This window comes from Musca autumnalis, unplaced genomic scaffold (genome assembly GCF_047663935.1).
Source record: "Musca autumnalis isolate F117 unplaced genomic scaffold, ASM4766393v1 scaffold_5, whole genome shotgun sequence".
Classification (NCBI taxonomy): domain Eukaryota; kingdom Metazoa; phylum Arthropoda; class Insecta; order Diptera; family Muscidae; genus Musca; species Musca autumnalis.
The window spans coordinates 48,778,031-48,798,472 of record NW_027412088.1 but is presented as its reverse complement, the minus strand read 5'-3'; the positions used below and the strand labels follow the sequence as shown (position 1 = coordinate 48,798,472).

Genomic DNA, 20,442 nt, shown 5'->3' with positions numbered 1-20,442 from the left:
AGACCTACAATTTTGAACAATCCTAGATTTGATGGTGTAGGATCCTAGCGTCTTCAAAGCAGCCTGACTATCCACGTAAATAGTCGCTGTCATACCTGCGTTGTCTGTCGTTTCTACCAGTAGCTCTATGGCTTTTAAAACAGCAAAAACCTCCGCCTGAAAGACACTACAGTTGTCGCTAAGTTTAAACGACCGTCAGGTATTCAGCTCTTCACAGTACACACCAGCTCTCGTACCATCTTCCATATTTGAACCATCGGTAAAAATGACTAGACGATCGGGAAGTGGTCTGTCCTGCTTTCAAGCACCCATAGAAGCATAACTCTTGATTTTCAGTACTTTGAAGGTTTTAACGAAATATGGCAAAATTTGGTATTTAGTCTTCTTTGAGTCTAAAAATTTTCCCCGAGAAAGTTGTAGGTATAGATCTACGTTTTGATATAGCCCCCCTGGAACGATACCTCCCGAATTTCGGTATTTTGAAGGTTAGCCACATTAGCGGTATTCACTCATGGTGGTAGATTTACAACTCTTGTATATGTACAAGGGTTTTTACAACGAAGTGTGAACGTCTTTTTTGTGAATATTGTAAACAAATCAAAACATCTTAACATCTTCGTCAGTCTATCTTTTAGTTTCAGTTTTATTACACTTTTTTCATAAACATTTTATTTTTCTTGGCCTCCATTCTTTTATTCTTTTTTTCTCATTTTTCTACCACAAACCAATACTTCGACATAAAATTAAACTCAAAACAATCAGCTGTTCTACACCCTTGTATATGTACAGTGCAATGTTTACAATACTTTTAGGTCGAGTAAATTAACAACCCTGTGGTAAATTAAACTTTCATGTATTTTGTTGTTGTGGTATTGTAAACAGTTGTAGATTTCCAATATTAACAAGATGTACAAGATCTACAATGCCACAATACCACCATGAGTGAATACCGCTATTGTTTTACCGAACTTGCAAAAATTTGGTATTTAGTCTTCTTCATAAACGAAAGGAAACTAATTGTTCAATTTTACTTCAATACAAATCTTGATGGGGGGTATAACAAGTTCGGCCTGGCCGAACTTAACGCCTTTCTTACTTGTTATGATATAGGTTCCGGCGCTGTCATTTTTATTTATTTCAATAAATCAAAGTTCATGAAAATTGACGAATATATTTTTGTCTGTCGCTTATCTTATCTATCTGAAGTTGAAATTAATTCGGTTCAATTAAAAGCAATTCATTAAAAAAAAAGAAATCACAATTGTTGAAATCTCTTTTCAATTTGTTTGCGCTAAAGAAACAAAAAAAAAACATAAATTCATATTTTATTTATTATTTTATGATCCTATTTGTGAACAGAGACTTTTTCTTCTTCTTCTTCTTCAATTTTTCACAATTTTCTCTGTTACTTTGATTTCGTCGTTGTTCTATAGGTTTTCTTATAGAAATCATAAAAACCATAAAATATAACAATGACCACCATACAATAATACACTCGCAATATGAGCGGTATCTTACAGTTGCTCCACATCACCGCAGACTGTAGCAAAATGAATACGAATTGTATCATTTGAATGATGGTTATCGACTTTTTGACAAACAGTAACTTTCGCATAAATTCGGGACTGCAAATATTTGCCAGTAAATAATACGAATACATTAGCACATGTACCCATGAATTCAAATAGACGGGATAGAGGGCTCCATTGCCTAATGGAATAAAAGAAAATATTAAGTGAAATGGTTCGTTCAAATCTATTGAGAACTACTTACCTCGATAGTATCGCAGCATGAGATACACCAATGTTATGGTCGTTGAATGATGGAAGACATGCAAGTAAGTGATTTGATTTGTTTTCTTCCTCAGCACAAAGACAATGGTATCGGTTAATTCGATCACTTTAACCCAAAAGGTCACATATGTTATTTTGTCGAATAATATACGACTTGGTGTATTCTCTTCGTAGTATCTACATGTTCGAAAATCGAAAATTTCCCAGGATGTGAGACTCCAGATCTGAGAAAAAAAAAACAAAAATAGTAACCGTAACTTTGAGAAAACAAAAGGACCATTTTCGGGAGAAGTATGAAAATAAAATTATGGAGTTGTAACAAAGACTTTAGTGCGAGGAGTGTATGAAGCAGGGTTCTAAATATTCGGACATTTCGGATCCCATATCTCAGGAAATATTGGAATCAAGAAGTATGATTACATACATTTTAATAAACTGAATTGAAGCGCCAAAGTGTTCAACTTTTGTGGAGGAGGAGGTACCTGTTGAAATGGATCGACATAGTCCAATTTGCAACTGGATTCACTTTTTGCAGTCATTCATTTCGTAGTTATCGTGTCACCCACCCAATTTAGTTGATCATCATAGCATTTTCTAAAGCTATTGGGACATTATGTAAGGAAGCATGGACATTCCCACAAAACAAGTAAAAAAGTATAAGTCGACTTTGCAGACAGAGATATACCCTCAGCCCGTGTGAATCCAAACTTTCATTTATTGACAATATCGAAACGAATGCCGGCTATGCATCCAAAATCCTTTTCCCGAAAAATTATGTATTAGGGGGTTTTCAGATTTTGTGGTCTTTTTTGGACGTATGAACTTGCTATGTTTAGATTAAAGCTCAAAAGTGTTGAGGAAGCAGCTAAAGGAATGCATCGGAATAGCCCATTTTGGAAGTGGATCTTATTTTGGGAGAGTCATTTCTTTTCGATAGATATGGCGCCTACCAATCATTTCAGTTGGTCACCGTATATAACTACTATGTTAGGAAGCATGGACATGCCAACGATAAACATAGTACCGCAGTGAACAGGACCACAACGATCAGCATCGGTATACATTTCCAAAGGATCTTCGAACAGACCCTAAACTGCACTTAAACAACATTTTTGAACTTTTGTGGGGGAGGTATCCTAAGGAGACGACCGATTTGGACCATCTCCAAGTTAAACTAAATTTGGACAAAATATTAGGAGATGCAAAGTTTGGTCCAGATCAGTTGCTCCATTCAAAATAATCGTGCGTACCATTTTAGTGAAATTTTTTATATTTTTTTAAGGAAAGGTACCGGATATTGCCCTTCTTCGAACTTAACCTAAGCTTATAAAAAACATATTACGAAGACTTAATTTAGGACCGAATCGGCAATCGTGCGCTCCAGCAACTACTCGTACACTTGGTACCGTAGGGCTTTTACAGCCTTTGGGCGATTTTCTCAAGAAATAAGGACTTGCCCCTGAAAAAACTTGTACCTTCGTAATGGGAGCAGCGAAAACAAGTTTTTGCAAAAAGAATCAAAGCTATTCGAGAGCAGGCCTTAAACTGCACTTTTCCCAAATTTTGAGTGGGAGATACACAAAGGAATGGACTGATATCTATGTCTGGTAGAAATTCTACGATGTGCAATGCGTGGAGCTACTCTGTTACTGCCTCCGTGAGTACAATTTTAGCGAAAAGTTTTGAGCTTTTGTGGGGATATACCCGAGGGAGTGGACCGATATGACCCATCTTCGAACTTAAACTATGTTTGGCCAAATTTTTGACCCAATCGGTTGATCCGTTCGAGAGTTATCGTGCGCTCCAGTCTGCCAGGCAGGCAGACAGACGGATGGACATGGCTAAATCAACTCCAAATTGTCTGAAATGACTTCGTACAAACATACTTGGGGACTAAAACCGTAATAATGGTGAGGCACATTTTGCCCATATGAAAGTCTATATACCGTCGCTAGCATAAATTCTGAGGGTACAAACAAAATGATATCGCATTTTGTTAGGGTACCTGAAGGAGTTATCCGAACTTGATATATGTTTGAGAGAAGTATTACGATGTGCAAAGGTTGGACCACTGTGAGTCACTCCTTTCGGTAATCATCGTACCCACCTGCCCTTTTGGTAGATCACAAGAGGATGGACTTGTCCACAAAAACAAAAACGATATATTTTTTCTTAGAATCCGTAGGACTATCTACGACTCTAACGAAAATTTCGAACTTTTGTGAAATGTTTACGTTGGAAGAAATGTTAGGATATGCAAAGTTGCGCCCACATCAGATACTCAATTTGTCAGTTATCCTGTTCAATAGTTATTTTAGTTGGGGCCAGAAAGGGTTCTTACGGCTCACTTGAAGTATGGATTGCCACCAAAAAAATATACCGTAGTAATAGGGAAGGACAACCTGTAGCACAAAAATTCAAAACGAACAGGGACATGTTCTTAATTTACACTTTTCGACAAATTTTCAAAATTTTTGTGGGAGGTACCCAATTAGTCCATACTCGAACCTGATCTATGTCTGGAGGAATCGGTTATCTTGTTATTATCTAAAAATTGTGAAAATTTGTGGAAGAGTGAACCGATATGGCGGCTCACCTTCAAACTCGATTTTAGTTTGGACAAAATATTACGAGGTTCAAAGTTTGGACGAAATCGGTTAATCCGTTCGAGAGTTATCGTACGCACAAGCGAACGGACAGAGTTTTTCATACATTCAAAACACACACTTACCTCATTAACCAAATATAGGCACACTACCACCTGGAAGGCGTTATAAAATGTTACAAATGTTTTTAAACGGTAAGGCTGGCGATTGTGCATAAATCTGAAAATAAAGACAATTGTCGATTAAATTTGACAAAAAAAAGTTAAATATAACCCAATGTATACATATTTTCCCTCAGACATCCCCGAACAGATACACTTAAGGAATTTGATAAGCTACGAGCATTTTTATATTTACGTTGACTGAGATCGTCAGCATGAGAACTCCAAATTTATCGATTTTACTCCCAAGGGCGGCCAACGTTGTGCAATGGTTAGCACGTCCGCCTTGCACTCAGAAGGTCTGCGGTTCGAATCCCAGGCCAAGCAACATCAAATTTACAACGGTGGCAAAATTTCCCCTCAGTAATGCTGGCGACATTACCTGAGTATTTCAGCCATGAAAAACTTCTCTAAAAGTGGTGTCGTAAGACACGCCGTTCGGACTTGGCGATAAAAAGTAGGTCCCATATCATTGAGCCAATATGAATCGGCGTGCACTCATTGATATGAGAGAAGTCTCCCTTGTCCCTTCGGGGATGTTGTGGGAACATATGTATGTATGTATGTATGTACTCCCAAGTGGAAGTATTCTATGTGTACGAGTTTTACAAGAAGTTAACACTTTTCACACTTTTGTTTATGTAGAAGCGCTCGCGTTGCTCGGTTCAAAAATAAGAGAGGGAATCAAAATGTTCGAATTAAATTAAAAGTTTACTCTAACAGTTAAATCGAGGGGCAACATAATTTTATGTTTTTTTGTCGACTTGTGTCACACTATCATATGATTTCCCAGCAAACCAAACTGTCCGAATATGGACCGAAAGAAAAGCCTTGGAAAAAATTTTCCTTCTTGTCATATGAAAATGGAAAAGAAAATTTTCGCCGACGGCTTTTTATTGACACACCACCACAGAACAAACCCACTCAGAGACTATATTCTTATAATGATTTTTATGATTCTTATTTCAAACGTTCTAATGATGTTCACTGCTGTTATCATTTTGTTGTTAATAGTAGAACCATGGCACAATTATGTCAACATTTTCTTTATGTTGTTGGGAAAATTACAACAAAAATATATTTTTTTATAAAGGGATTTGATATTTCATATTCGAACAGCTGGCGTGATACCACTATCTTGGTAATTGTATTATGAGTCGAACAATGTAAACGATGTGTACGAAGCATTTTGAAACAATTCTAGCTTGAATTATTATATTTTGTAATTATATTTAAAAAATTTAAAATTTGCATATGCGAATTTTATAGCCTATCACTTTGTTTTCCGACATCAACCAAACAAAAAATCCCTTAGAAAATCAAGTAAAGTCGGTACGAATTCTGAACGAAGATTCGTAATATTCTTCCGAAATTGTTTAGAGGATTCGAACAGTAGTACGGATTAGCGACAAACTAAGTTGCGAGTTCATAAAAACGGTAGTCAAAAATAGAATTTTGGTGTAGTTATAGCCCTCATATTTTGAATATTTTAGCTAAATTTAAAAAATAAAAATTATTGACATATATTCACGTTTTGATATAGACGCCATATAACGGTACATCCCGATTTTCGGTATTCTGAAGATTTTACCTAAGTTTCTCTACCAAATTAGTTGCATTTTTGGATTGATCGGGGTAAACCATTAATGAGTTGGTCACTGAGAAAGATAAATAACATGTTCGTCTGCAAACCTCTGCTGCTGGCACCGTTATACATTTGAAGTTATCACTCTCCACAACTCAAACAGCAAATCATAGCTGTGTTCCTTTACTTACCTGAGGTTACCATTTTTACCATTTGTTACCATTTTTAACCTGCAAAGCGTTGCGTAACCCCAAAAAGGGGTAAAACTGCCAGCAATTTTTAAGAGAGTGAGAAAGGAGAGAGAGCACATATGCCTTTCTCTTCTACCACAGGCTACCAGACAAATTACTGCAGGTAAAAAAATGCTAGAACTGATTTTTCGACATTTGTTAGACGATTATTTCAAAATGATGAAAAAACAAGTGAGCAAAGGCTATAGTCGGGACCCTACACCCTACCCCCTGTGCATAAGCTTTTCAATATTTATTTCTTATTTCTTTTAGGGAATGTAATCCGACTACCACCAAAAATAATATGCCTCTTTCTCTCTGGGATGGGGGCAACCAAAATTTCGTGACCATTAAATCAAAATTACGACCTGTAGCGTGATTGCAAAAAATTGAAGAATTGGATGCATTACCGACTACTGTGATATCTTCCTTGTTTGACCACCTTCACCAACCTGCTTTACACCAATGTAAAGGTAATATTTTCTTCATCCATTGGCAGGCTTTGCCGTTGGAATACCCCTACTAGAAGCCGATATATTCACAAAGAACAAAACTTTGGATTTTGTCTCCAAATAAGTTTTTTCCCCATTCCGGTCCCTAAATATTATCCGACTATCATCAAAATCAATAGGCTTCTTCTTCTGGTGAGCCCCCATCTACCCCAAAAATCCAACTTTTAATCACGCTATTACAACAAATGGAAAAATTGGGTATATTACTGAATTTTGCAATATCTCGGTTTGCTCATATACGCCAACATACTTTGCATCAATATAAACGAGATCTTTTCTTATTCCGTTGACGGGTATTCCTTTTGGAATACTCCAACCAGAAGCGGAGATATTCGCATAAGAAAAAAAAACGTTGACTTTTCTCCACAGAAGCTTTTCGCTTATTCCGACTCCTGAATATTTTCCGACCATCACCAAACTAAATAGGCTCCTTCCTCTGTGGGACCCGCATCAACTCCCAAAAAAATCGTGACGATCCGATCAAAATTGCGACCTGTAGCCTGATTACAAACAAATCGGAAAATGGGATGCATTTTCGACTATTGCCATATCTCTGCTATTTGACCACCTACGACAACCTACTTTACATCGTTGTAAAGGAGATATTTTCTACTTTCCTTGCCAGGTTTTGCTTCAGATATACCTCTTAAAGAAACAGAGATATTGGCTTTGAAATAAAACGTTGACCTTTCTCCAAATAAGTGTTTGCCCATTCCGACCCCTGAATATTATCCGACCATCATCAAAATCAATAGGCTTCTTCATCTGTGAGATCCCCATTAACCCTCAAATTTTCGTAAAGATCCGATCAAAATTGCGACCTGTAGCGTGATTTCCAAAAAATAGAAAAATGGGATGTATTACCGACTATTGCGATATCTCCGTTATTTGGTTACCTACGCCGACCTAGTTTGCATCATTGTAAAGACGGGATCTTCTACTTTCATAGTCAGGCTTTGCTTTTGGAAAGTTTTCAACCAAAGCTGTGATATTCGTCAATATAATTAAAATCGCAAAAATGAAAATTGGGGCTTTATTTGCTACTATTGTGATATCTTCGTTGTTTGATCACCTACGAGCACCTACTTTACATCATTAGAAAGGTGACGCACAGACGGACGGACGGACGGACACACATATCCAGATCGATCAGCTCGTCGAGACATTCATTTTGGTATACATATATAAGTATGAGTCTACGACCATTATTTCGATGCGTTACAAACTTTTTGGCCAAAACCAACTTATAATACCCTCCCCACATAGTGGTGTAATGAACGAAAAACAGAAGAAAAAGTCGAACGCTGACAAAAATTAAAAACTATTTGGATGTAGTTTTTAGTTGACCATTGATCATTAAGTTTTTATTTCAATCTGTTGTTCGGCTCAAGGTCCTCATAATAAAACAAACTTTTATTTTGTTTTATATTTGTATTTATTTCCGATATTTCGATCGCCTTCGACAAATCTCCCTAGGAATAGGAATTTGTTTTTGTTTGGAACGTTAGTGTCAAATATAAATGTAAACAAAATAAGGAAATGTCTATAAATTATTGGAATTTAAAAAACTAATAATTTTTCACATTTGATTGAATATTTTGAAAAACATGAATGAAAACTCGTTAGATTTTCAGTTTGAATTTTCCATATCATTCCACTAAATGCATAATATCACGCAGGAAGTAGAATTCTTGCAAAAATGTTTGGGGTCGCTGGTAATTTATTGAAAACCAGTGAGGAAAGGATCAAAGTCGGGCGGGGCCGACTATATGATGCCCTACACCACTGTGAATATGTAAAATATAAATCGGAGCTATATCCAGATCTTAACCGATTTTTATATAATTTGGCACATTTATTTCCAGACCGAATTCAGTCACACATTCCAAATATCATTGAAATCGGACTTACATATATATCGTGTTTGGAGCAGAAAAAAACTAAATCGGCCGAAAATATATATGGGTGCTATATCCAAATCTGAAACGATTTCGATATAATTTGGCACATTTATTTCTAGACCGAATTCAGTCGCACATTTCAAATTTCAACAAAATCGGAAATATATAGCGTGTTTGGTACAGAAAATACGTGAAATCGGCCGAAAATATATATGGGAGCTATATCCAAATCGGAACCGATTTCGATATAATTTGGCACACTTATTTCTAGACCGAATTCAGTCAAACATTTCAAATTTCATCAAAATCGGACGTATATAGCGTGTTTGGTGCAGCAAATACGTGAAATCGAGCGAAGATATATATGGGAGCTATATCCAAATCTGAACCGATTTCGATATAATTTGGCTCATTTATTTCTTGACTTAATTCAGTCACACATTCCAAATTTCATCGAAATCGGACATATATAGCGTTTGTGGTACAGGAAATACGTGAAATCGGCCGAAAATATATATGGGAGCTATATCCAAATCCGGACCGATTTCAATATAATTTTGCACACTTATTTATAGGCAAAATTCAGTCACACATTCAAAATTTCATCAAAATTGGAATTGTTTGGTGCAGCAAATACGTGAAATCGGGCGAAAATATATATGGGAGCTATATCCAAATCTGAACCGATTTTCACCAAAAGCAATAGCGTTCTTCCGACGGCTAAAAAAATGGTATTCCCCAATTTTCAGCGAAATCGGTCAACAAATGCGACCTGTATGTTGCGAACGGACGGACGGACATGCATAAATCGACTCAGAAAGTGATTCTATGTATATCCCTAGAAGGAACTATGGGTCTATCTCGCTTCCTTTTGTATGTTACATACAAATGCACTAACACATAATACCCCTTACCACATAGAGGTGTAGGGTATAAAAAGAGAAGCTGTTTCAATCGTTTGCTTTTGAAAACAAAAAAAGCACATGTTTAGTAGGGCTTTATTATTTTCAAGTTTAACAAAATACCACACATACAAAATACAAATATTGTACCGCCTCTATAAGTCGTGTTTTAGTGTGCGGCATGTCGTTCGGACCTGGGGAGGTTACATGTCAATGATAGAAGGAGTCTTTATGGGAAATTGTTTTTATTTCAGATGAATAAATTTTTTCTTCAAAAAATATATATCCCTAATATACATCGAACATAGAAATAAATATAAAAAATGTCGTATGGAATTTGACACTAACACTACAGCCCAGTTCAGTCAGCTGGGTATTGCTGCTACCTTTTCTTGTTCTACCATGGGTAAAAATGTTCATGAGAAAGCAATTTTGACACTTTTCTCTTTTACCACTTTTACCATTAAAAAAAGTAAAGGAACAAAGCTAATATACATATTTTATTTTTGTTATGTCAAAAATAAAGCAGGAAAGCATGACAAACAGGTGAGGCAGTTTATGTAACCAGGCCTTAACCCTTTGAACCCCGAATTTTTTCCGTAGAGATAAAAATATTTTTCATATTTATTATGATTGGTAGTCGCAAAAATAAGTCCTTTCTGCAAAAAATTCGTATCAGTTCCTTGCGGTTAGGGAGGTACCAAATGTTGCCTGTGGGCAACATCGGGCCATTGTGGTTATAAAAATGAACAAAGTTTGTTTCTTAAGTCTTTGTATTATCGTTACATTTTTATTATTCATGATGTGGAAAAACATAAACGGGTGAGTTTGTTTAATTCTAGAGGAAAATTGATGGAAATTGAATGAAAAATTGGTCTATATTTATCATATATAGTTCACAAATTAGCCAATTTTGTCGTATATGGTGGTGTTCATATAACTTGAAATGCTCATATTGACATTTTTCAGAGTGAAGCGTTTGAAAAATATTTTCTATTTTGTATGCAGACTCTAATCCTGATGATATTGGCCTTCATCCAATACATAAAAATATCATCATCGATATTCGAACACATATTCGCTTGATATCTTACAAATTCCTAATATGTAATATGTATATTCACTAAAAAATGTGTCAATCTCCTCTTAATTCAAGTTCAATCTTCGAATAATATTATAAATACAACATTTCTCACAAGTCCGAATGTCTCAGTGACCCTTTCTTTGTATTTCATTGAATTCCACTAAACAGCATTTTCGACTTTCACTAATGTAACCACTTTATTACCAATGTTGCCCACAGGCAACTTCCAAATTTCAAAAAATTATAACTACCGATTGAAATTGTATGTTTGTTTTTTTATTTTGTTAGATCAACATCTCAATACGATTTCTCAAAAAATTTAGGCTGCAATTATTCAATTCGTTTTCCATTTAACGGCATTTTATAAAATCACTAAAATATTTCATGTCCAAATTTGTACTCGACTACTTATACTTAAACAAACATAACTTCGCCAATCTAGCTATTTATTTAAAAATAATTTCAATTTTTTATTCTTCTTAAATTAACCTACCGACACCCACTTAGTATATATAAATATCTCAAACGATGTGGGAAAAACGCATACACAAACATGCAAAATTGCCCACAGGCAACATCGGGCCACAAAGGGTTAAGAACTACAGGCCTGCGTAACTGTAAACACCATATGATCACTATTTACTTTCAAACAAATATTAAGCCAAGTTTATTAAAACTACTTGACGTATCAATACCATAATTCAAAATCCTTCTAATTGGAATGGTTTCTATCGACTCCCAGCCTAGGTAATTGGTTTTGATCATTTTTGACAGCTGTCGTGACACTGTGCGACAGTGATCTTCAACGTATTTGTTTAATGTTTACCTGTTAAAAATCCGTAACTAACAAAATAATTTTAAAAGAGAAGCAGAAAACGTTATGAAATGAAAAATTGTTTTGTGGAATATTAATCATATCAGGGCGAGTATTTGGGATATTATCAATCATATACGAATGGGAGTAAGTAATGAAACCAAAACCGCAGAAACCCTTGGTTTTGGGATCCGTCATTACAACAAAATCTGCAATGTTATCCCATTTTCCGAAATGCCTTTTCTAGTATAGGATCGTTATTTAATTGAATTAATTGAGCTATCAGACCTAAGGAGTTTTGTAGTGAGAAAGTGATATCTAGGCACAATTAGATATGATGCTAGAGCTGAATTAAACCACCAGCAAAACGATCGTTGCATATTGGTTGGATGTGTGTGGACTTCGCTAGATATCACTTTTTCAATACAAAACTCCTTAGGTCATTATAGCTCAGTTAATTGAATTAATTTTTTTTTTTTTTGGAGATACACCTTCGGCCATTTATGGTGACGATATATAGAACAAGATCTGTGGTTTGTGAACTGGCTAACGTGATTTTATCACCCTGTCTGCATTGCCCTGTGTTGCTGTTAATCGTTATTCACACTTGCTACACTGTTTCCTTTGCAACTGAAGTTGAAGTTATAATATATATTTTCAAAATGAGCTGCCCAATAAACAATTGTGCATTCAAGTTATCTGATGAAGAACAAATGGTATCTTGCTGGCTTTGCCTGGATTCGTATCATATTAAATGCATTGATTTAAATGCTCGTACGATGGACAACTTAAATGAGAACAAAGGTTTACGTTGGTGCTGTAAAAAATGTCGTATCTACGATGCTCAATTCTTTAAATTTTTCAAATCCACGTTTACGGAATTTAATGAAATACGCAATGATCTCCAGACTTTAACGGAAAGGTTTATGAAATATAAGGAAATATTCGATAATACGTCTTCATTCTACCAATTTCTACAGTCTCCGAATGATTCTCTCCGTAAAAGGAAGAAGCCATTGAACAACACTACAAACATACTTAATAATGAATCGAATAATATTGCTATTCCTACGATTTCTATTCAAAATTCTCCATCAAAGTCATCATCAACACCTCAAACAATTGAAAAGAATAAGCTAACTGCAGAAGAAACTACATCAGGTTCATCAGAATTCCATTCACCTTTACCATCACCAACATCACCGAACGTTTCACGTGCTACTAATCGCCCTACTCCGATCTTGAGGGTAGTACCTCCAAAGAAAACTGTTTTTTTAGCTCGTATTGCTGCAGAAACTTCCGAAGCAGATGTTTTGTATTACATTAAACACAATGTTAATAGTAATTTTGATATCAGAGTAGTTAAATATAATTACCCTCCGAGGCGTAGTAAGGCCTCCTTTAGAATTATTGTCCCGGTTGAAATATTTGATACTGTAGTAAATCCATCTTTTTGGCCTCAACATGCTATAGTACGTGAATTTATTTACAAAGAAACTCCAAGATCTGATATTGCTTATTTGCCAACTTCTAATTCTAATTCAACTAATTCTCAGTCAAAAAACTAATTGTTACTCCCTCTGTTGATGAACTTAAAATTGTATATCAAAATGTAAGAGGTTTAAACTCTAAATTATCATCACTATTTACTGACAGTTTTGTCTTCGATAATGATATTGTAGCATTTACAGAAACGTGGCTTAATAACAATATATATGATGCTGAAATATTTTGTCCAAAGTACCAAATTTTTAGACGCGATAGAAATAACAGCTCCAAGAGTAGAGGCGGTGGGGTTCTTATAGCTGTATCGTCCAATTATCCTTCCGAAGAAATTTCATCACCCTTAAATGATGATATTGAAATAATTGCCGTAAAAGTTCATCTTAAGCACATAACTATATATATCACTTGTTCTTACATACCCCCTGGATCAAGTATTGATGTATACGAAAAACATAACTCGCGTATTCTTCAGTCTTTTGAAACAGCAAAAGCAAATGATATTTTGATAGCCCTTGGGGATTTTAACTTGCCTCATATTAAATGGATAGAAAATTCTGAATCCAGTGACGTTGTACCTACAACTATAAATGATAATACAAACAAATTTATTGGTCCTCTATTTACCTTCGGATTATCACAAATTAATGGAATTCACAACTCTCTTGGTAACTTGCTTGACCTAATATTTGTTAATCAGCCTTCTGATATTCTACCAGTACATTGTGATCCTTTAGTGCGCCCGGAAGACAAGTATCATCCAACTATATTAATACCACTCCTTTTATCTTCTCGATCCAATAATGTCACAAATGAGCTGAACAAAAGAGCATATTGTTTCAAACGCACAAATTATACCAAATTAAATGCCTTTCTGACTTCTACAGATTGGTCTATACTTCAATCTTTTGACTCGCTTGATGAGATGTTACATAGCTTCTATTCTACTCTTAAAAATGGCATATCTAAAGCTGTCCCAAAAATGAAAATCGCTAAAAGTTCAGGTCCACCATGGAATTCCACATCGTTATCTAGGCTAAAGAACATGAAAAATAAGCTTTACAAGAAATATAAAAAAAGTGATTCCCCTTCCGATTTTGCAATTTACGCAATCATCAGATACAAATATACCCTTCTTAACAATCGACAATATAGAAATTATATATCGAAAACCAAGGATGAATTGATTTCTAACCCTAAAGCCTTTTACGGATTTATTAAATCAAAGCGCCAGTCGCGCACATTCCCAAAAATCCTAAAATTTAAAACCATTGTTGCAGAGGATGACATCACCATTTCAAATACGTTTGCATCATTTTTTAAAACTACCTACTCAAACAAATCTTATAAAAATGAAGTTGCATATCCATACCCCTTACCAGAATTTACATCAATAAATCTTCCCTTATTAACCGTTTCCGAAGTATTGTCCAATCTAAAATCTCTAAAAAATACAACAAGTTCAGGTCCCGATGGAATACCTGCTTGCATTCTGAAAAACTGTGCCGAAAATCTTGCACTTCCTCTTTGTGAAATGTTCAATAAATCGATTCACACAGGTTATTTTCCCTTATTGTGGAAAAAATCATTTATTGTTCCTTTATTTAAATCAGGTAGTAGAACTGAAGTTTCTAATTACAGAGGCATTGCTAAATTGAACACAATCCCAAAATTGTTTGAAAAGATGGTTACTAAACTACTGTCTTTTCAAGTTTCTTCTATTCTGTCAAATCGTCAACATGGTTTCCGGAAAAGTCGGTCTACCATAACAAATTTGCTTGAACTTACTTCAATTGTAAATGAAGCCTTCAGAAATAGTTGCCAAACAGATTGTATTTACACTGATTTTAGTAAGGCTTTTGACAAAGTAAATCATGAAATACTGTTAATCAAATTAAAATCTATTGGGGTTTCAAATTCATTATTGAAATGGATTAAATCTTATCTATGTGATAGAGAGCAAATGGTTAAATTTGGTACTGCAATCTCAAATAAAATAAATGTCACATCTGGGGTTCCACAAGGGAGCCATCTTGGACCGGTATTATTTACATTGTTTATAAATGACCTGCCAAATGTTATACAAAACTCTAATGTTCTTATGTTTGCCGACGATGTCAAAATATTCAGTTCTTTTAGTGATGCATCGAGTCAATATCTTCTTCAATCTGATTTAGACCGTTTTTGCCGTTGGTGCAATACAAATTTGTTAGAGCTAAATGTCCTTAAATGCAAACACATGTCATTCTATAGACTAAAGAAAATTTACACTCGTTATTATTTAAATGAGCAGAATGTTGAACATGTTGACTCTATTAATGATTTGGGAATCCTTTTAGATAATCGTCTCAATTTCAAACAACACATATCTATAATTACAAATAAAGCTTATAAAAACCTGGGATTTATCAAGAGATGGAGTAAAGAATTCACAGACCCGTTGGTAACAAAACAACTGTATATATCATTTGTTCGCTCCAAGTTAGAGTATGGTTCTATTATATGGGATCCAATCTATTCTATCCAAACAAAAGCTATCGAATCAGTTCAAAAACAATTCCTTTTATTTTGTCTTAGGGACCATGGCTGGAACATTCAAACCTTACCGTCGTACAAATACAGGTTAAATTTAATAAAATTACCTACACTAAAAAGTCGTCGAACAATGCTAAATGTTACATTTATTTTAAACGTTATTCAAGGAAAACTATTTTCTGATTATATTCTCCAAAACCTTTATTTTAACGTTCCATTCAGGCCAACACGCAACTATCAACTATTACAAGTACCTTATTATAGGTCAAATTATGCAAATAATGACCCACTACGCCGTCTACTCTTGGAATTTAACAAATTTAGTAACATGATTGATGTCTCTGAAAGTCGAGAATCGGTAAAGAGAAAAATTATACTTTCCCTAAACAGTTAATCTATTTATATAAAAACACTGTACATATATATTATAATATATTTTAGTCTGTAAGGATTATATGAATCTATAGACTTAAGAAATAATAAAAAAAAAAGATACAAATTAGACAGTATCCTCACTGCACCATGCCCTTGTAAAAATCATGACTTCTTTCACGTAAAAAGATGTAGTCCAGAAGCACTTGCACCCATGATTCAACTACTTTTTTGGCTACAAACATTTTGCTGGGTAGTTGTAGGCTTTATCAATACTACCTTTCAATCTGCGGCATTTTTACTCGTATGTTTTTTATCGCATTTTTATGTAGCGTTACTGTAATTGGAGATTTAGGGTCCTTGTTAATGAGGAAAACAATCATTCCAAATATTTGTTCACTACCCAGCAAAATGTTTGTAGCCAAAGAAGTAGTTGAATCATGAGTGCAAGTGATTTCGGACTACATCTTTTTACGTGAAAGAAGTCATGATTTTTACAAGGGCATGGTGCAGTGAGGATACTGTCTAATTTGCTTCTTAAGCACACATTTTGCATTAGTTCTTTGTAGTGAATAAATATACATTCCATGGAAAGTATTTTGAATTGATTTTTCGATTCATTTAAAAATTGATTCGCAAGCATACAATTTGAGGATATGGGAGAAGTTAACATCTATTAAGCGAGGATTTTCACTGATTTGAGACCTCAGGGCCATTTGGAAAAGGTATTTAAAAGAGTTGTGGGAACTTCTAATAAATACTTTTGGCCTCTTTTTCTAGTTTCGTTCAAATTACTACCAAACTCATGTTTTTGTAGAACATTTTTGTTTGAAAAAACGGCAGTTTGATAATAGTTCGATAGTCTTAATGAAATTATAATATAATTATATGAAAATATAATGAATATAAAACAATGGAATATCTCAAATAAATCATTTTAAAAAGCGAATCAAATCAAATACTTTTATTCTAGAAAGTTAGCTTTTATTACTCAAAAATACCCAAAAACATCTTAAAACGCTTCTTGCATAGAGTCATGCCAATATCTAAAATTGATTGCTGACTTATTTCACGTAAAAAAAATTTCCCCGTGAATTTCGTCCTTCCGCCGTTGCAACTTAAGGGAGAAATTGAAAAAATTCACGGGGAATTGCCGTTCATGATAACTCCAATAGTCACTTGCAATCATGATTCAACTACTTTTTTGGCTACAAACAAATGTGCAGTCTGACATTTCTTGCACCTATGACTATCTTTTTGGATACAAACATTTTGCTGAGTAATTAAAATACCATAAAATAAATTGTTTCTTGTGTTCTTAAGCATTTTATTTGCAAAAAGTTATTATAAATGTAAACATTGCTAAAATGTGAAAATTTTGTGAAATGGATTCAAATCGGACATTGTCAAAATGTGAAGAACGGAATGCATTTTTCATGACTCTGCGTTGACTGCTTCTAAAAAAGCTATTCAATCACTACTTCACATAGAACAACTTCAAATAAATTTTGCTGGGTATAGTAATTCGTGCTGTTCCATTATCTGTGTTTTTATACCCTACACCACTATGTGGGGAGGGTATTATAAGTTGGTTTTGCCCAAAAAGTTTGTAACGCATCGAAATAATGGTCGTAGACCCATACTTATATATACCAAAATGAATGTCTCGACGAGCTGAGTCGATCTGGCTATGTGTGTCCGTCCGTCAGTCCGTCCGTCCGTCCGTCCGTCTGTCCGTCTGTCCATCTAAACCTTGTAATCACGCTACAGGTCGCAATTTTGATCGGATCGTCACGAAATTTTGGGTGTTGATGAGGGTCCCGGAGGGGAAGAAGCCTATTGATTTTGGTGATGGTCGGATAATATTCAGGGGTCGGAATGGGCAAAAAACGTATGTGGATAAAAAGACAACGTTTTTTTCCAAAGCGAATATCTCAGCTTCTGTATGGGGTATACCAAAAGCAAGACCTGACAATGAAAGTAGAAAATATCGCCTTTCTAATGATGTAAAGTAAGTTCTCGTAGGTGATCAAACAACGAAGATATATCAATAGTCGCAAATAAAACCCAAATTTTCATTCTTGCGATTTTAATTATAATGACGAATATCACAGCTTTGGATGGGGACTTTTCAAAAGCAAAGTCTGACTATGAAAGTAGAAGATCCCATCCTTACAATGATGTAAACTAGGTCGGCGTAGGTAACCAAATAACGGAGATATTGCAATAGTCGGTAATACATCCCATTTTTCCATTTTTTGGAAATCACGCTACAGGTCGCAATTTTGATCGGATCGTCACGAAATTTTTAAGGTTAATGGGGGTCTCACAGATGAAGAAGCCCATTGATTTTGGTGATGGTCGGATAATATTTAGGGGTCGTAATGTTCAAAGAACTTATTTGGATAAAAAGACAACGTTTTTTTTCCAAAGCGAATATCTCAGCTTCTATATGGGGTATACCAAAAGCAATACCTGACAATAAAAGAAGAAAATATCACCTTTCTAATAATGTTAAGTAGGTTCTCGTAGGTGATCAAACAACGAAGATATCACAATAGTAGCAAATAAAACCCAAATTTTCATTTTTGGGATTTCAATTATAATGACGAATATCACAGCTTTGGTTGGGGACTTTCCAAAAGCAAAGCCTGACTATGAAGTAAAAAATCCGATCTTTACAATGATGCAAACTAGGTCGGCGTAGGTGACCTACTAACGGAGATATCGCAATAGTCGGTAATACATCCCATTTTTCCATTTTTTTGGAAATCACGCTACAAGTTGCAATTTTGATCGGATCGTCACGAAATTTCGAGGGTTTACAGGAGAAGAAGCATATTGATTTTGGCCATGGTCGGATAATATTTAGGGGTCGGAATGAGCAAAAAATTTATTTGGAGAAAAAGTCAACATTTTATTCCAAAGCAAATATCTCAGAGTCTATAAGGGGTATACAAAAAGCAAAACCTGGCAATGAAAGTAGAAAATATTGCCTTTACATCAATGTAACGAAGGTTGTCGTAGGTGGTCAAACAACGAAGATATCGCATTAGTCGCTAATAGAACCCAACTTTTCATTTTTGCGATTTTAATAATAATGACGGTTATCACACCTTTGGTTGGGGACCTTCTAAAAGCTAAGCCCGACTTAGAAAGTAGCAAATCGCATATTTAAAATTATGCAAAGTAAGTTGGCGTAGGTGGTCAAATAATAGAGATATCGCAATAGTCGGCAATGAATCCCTTTTTTCCACTTTTTCTGCAATCACACTACAGGTCGGAATTTTGATCGGATCATCACGAAATTTTTTCACAGAGATAATAGCCTATTGATGTTGGTGATGCCGATAGTAGTCAAATCTAAATTCAATATTAATTATTTTGGTTCAGTTCGCTTTAAGTCATTTGGTATAAAAGCCAGATAGGTGAAAACTTTCGTATCTCCCTAAAATAAATGTTTCCAAGTGAAAAGATTATGCACAGAGGTAGTGGTGTAGGGTATCACATAGTCGGCCCCTTACCGACTATAACCTTTTCTCACTTGTTTTAAATATTTTTTACAAAATTGCTAAACGATAAAACTAATCCGATTTGGCATATCTTTATGTAACTTTAAACACTGGTTCCCTAAGTATTCTTTTTATTCTAGAACCCCACTTTAGTACTCATTTTTTTAGTTTCATATTTTACTCAGAGTGAAGAGAATAAAATGTACCGATAACCACACAACACAACTCCACAATTACTTACATTGGACCAATTTTGTAGACAAACAACAGATATGCGGCAATTATGGTTATGAGAAATCCTGGTGATGACATGCCAAATCGTTCATCCGATTCGACCACTAAAATTATAACCAACAATTAATTTATCATAGATTTTTTTTTGTTAATTCCTCTATTCACCGTGTAACTCATCGAATAAGGAAGCCATGTTTTCTTTTTAGCACTTATCACCTAAACCGTTCTAAACAAATCGATTTTAAAATACAATTTTGAGTTATTAATATAATTATTTGCCGTCTTCTAACATGGGTTTAGACACATGGCGCGATCAATTACAACTAAAAGATCTGTTCGACAATAAGTGGTGTAATTTAAAAGTCAATTCCTTTCAGCGTTTAGTTGGGGATTTTTTGCTTATTCTTTTACACTGCAAACCACACACTATATTGTAATGTGTGTGTACATATTTGGTAAAATCAAAGGTCCCCGATTGCACGCATAATAATTGTGAACAAATTTCCAACTCAATTTCACATTAAGTTTGCAATTATACAAACTTAATTGTATATGTAATGGTTAATTTGAATGTCGTCAACACCAGCGACAACAACTAAAAGTGGCAATTCTTTGCTGCAATTTATTTCTTATTTTTCCTTCCCTCTTGTAGAATTATTCTAATTTAATTATTTTATGTGTTTTTTTTCTTTTATTAT

At 34.8% G+C, this 20,442-nt stretch overlaps 2 protein-coding genes across 2 annotated transcripts in view; one reads left to right on the top strand and one right to left on the bottom strand.

Moving 5' to 3' along the window:
• LOC141404624 (oxysterol-binding protein-related protein 9) overlaps nucleotides 1-20,442 on the top strand; it is a 135,118-nt gene that overhangs the window by 13,600 nt on the left and 101,076 nt on the right. The window lies entirely within an intron of this gene.
• Nucleotides 1,314-20,347, bottom strand: LOC141404625 (very long chain fatty acid elongase 4). The gene is made up of 5 exons (XM_073988105.1): nucleotides 19,910-20,347; nucleotides 19,752-19,848; nucleotides 4,525-4,618; nucleotides 1,774-2,017; nucleotides 1,314-1,710 (listed from the first exon to the last, which is right to left on the bottom strand). Exons 1-5 carry the CDS (start codon nucleotides 19,935-19,937, stop codon nucleotides 1,406-1,408), a joined length of 768 nt encoding a protein of 255 aa, XP_073844206.1. The 5' UTR covers nucleotides 19,938-20,347; the 3' UTR covers nucleotides 1,314-1,405.

Coding starts and splice junctions, on each gene's coding strand:
- LOC141404625 (XM_073988105.1), bottom strand. CDS start 19,937: ATGGCTTCCTTATTCGATGAGTTACACG. Junction 19,849..19,909: donor CTTATTCGATGAGTTACACG/GTGAATAGAGGA, acceptor TTATAATTTTAG/TGGTCGAATCGGATGAACGA. Junction 2,018..4,524: donor GCCTATATTTGGTTAATGAG/GTAAGTGTGTGT, acceptor TTTTTTTCTCAG/ATCTGGAGTCTCACATCCTG.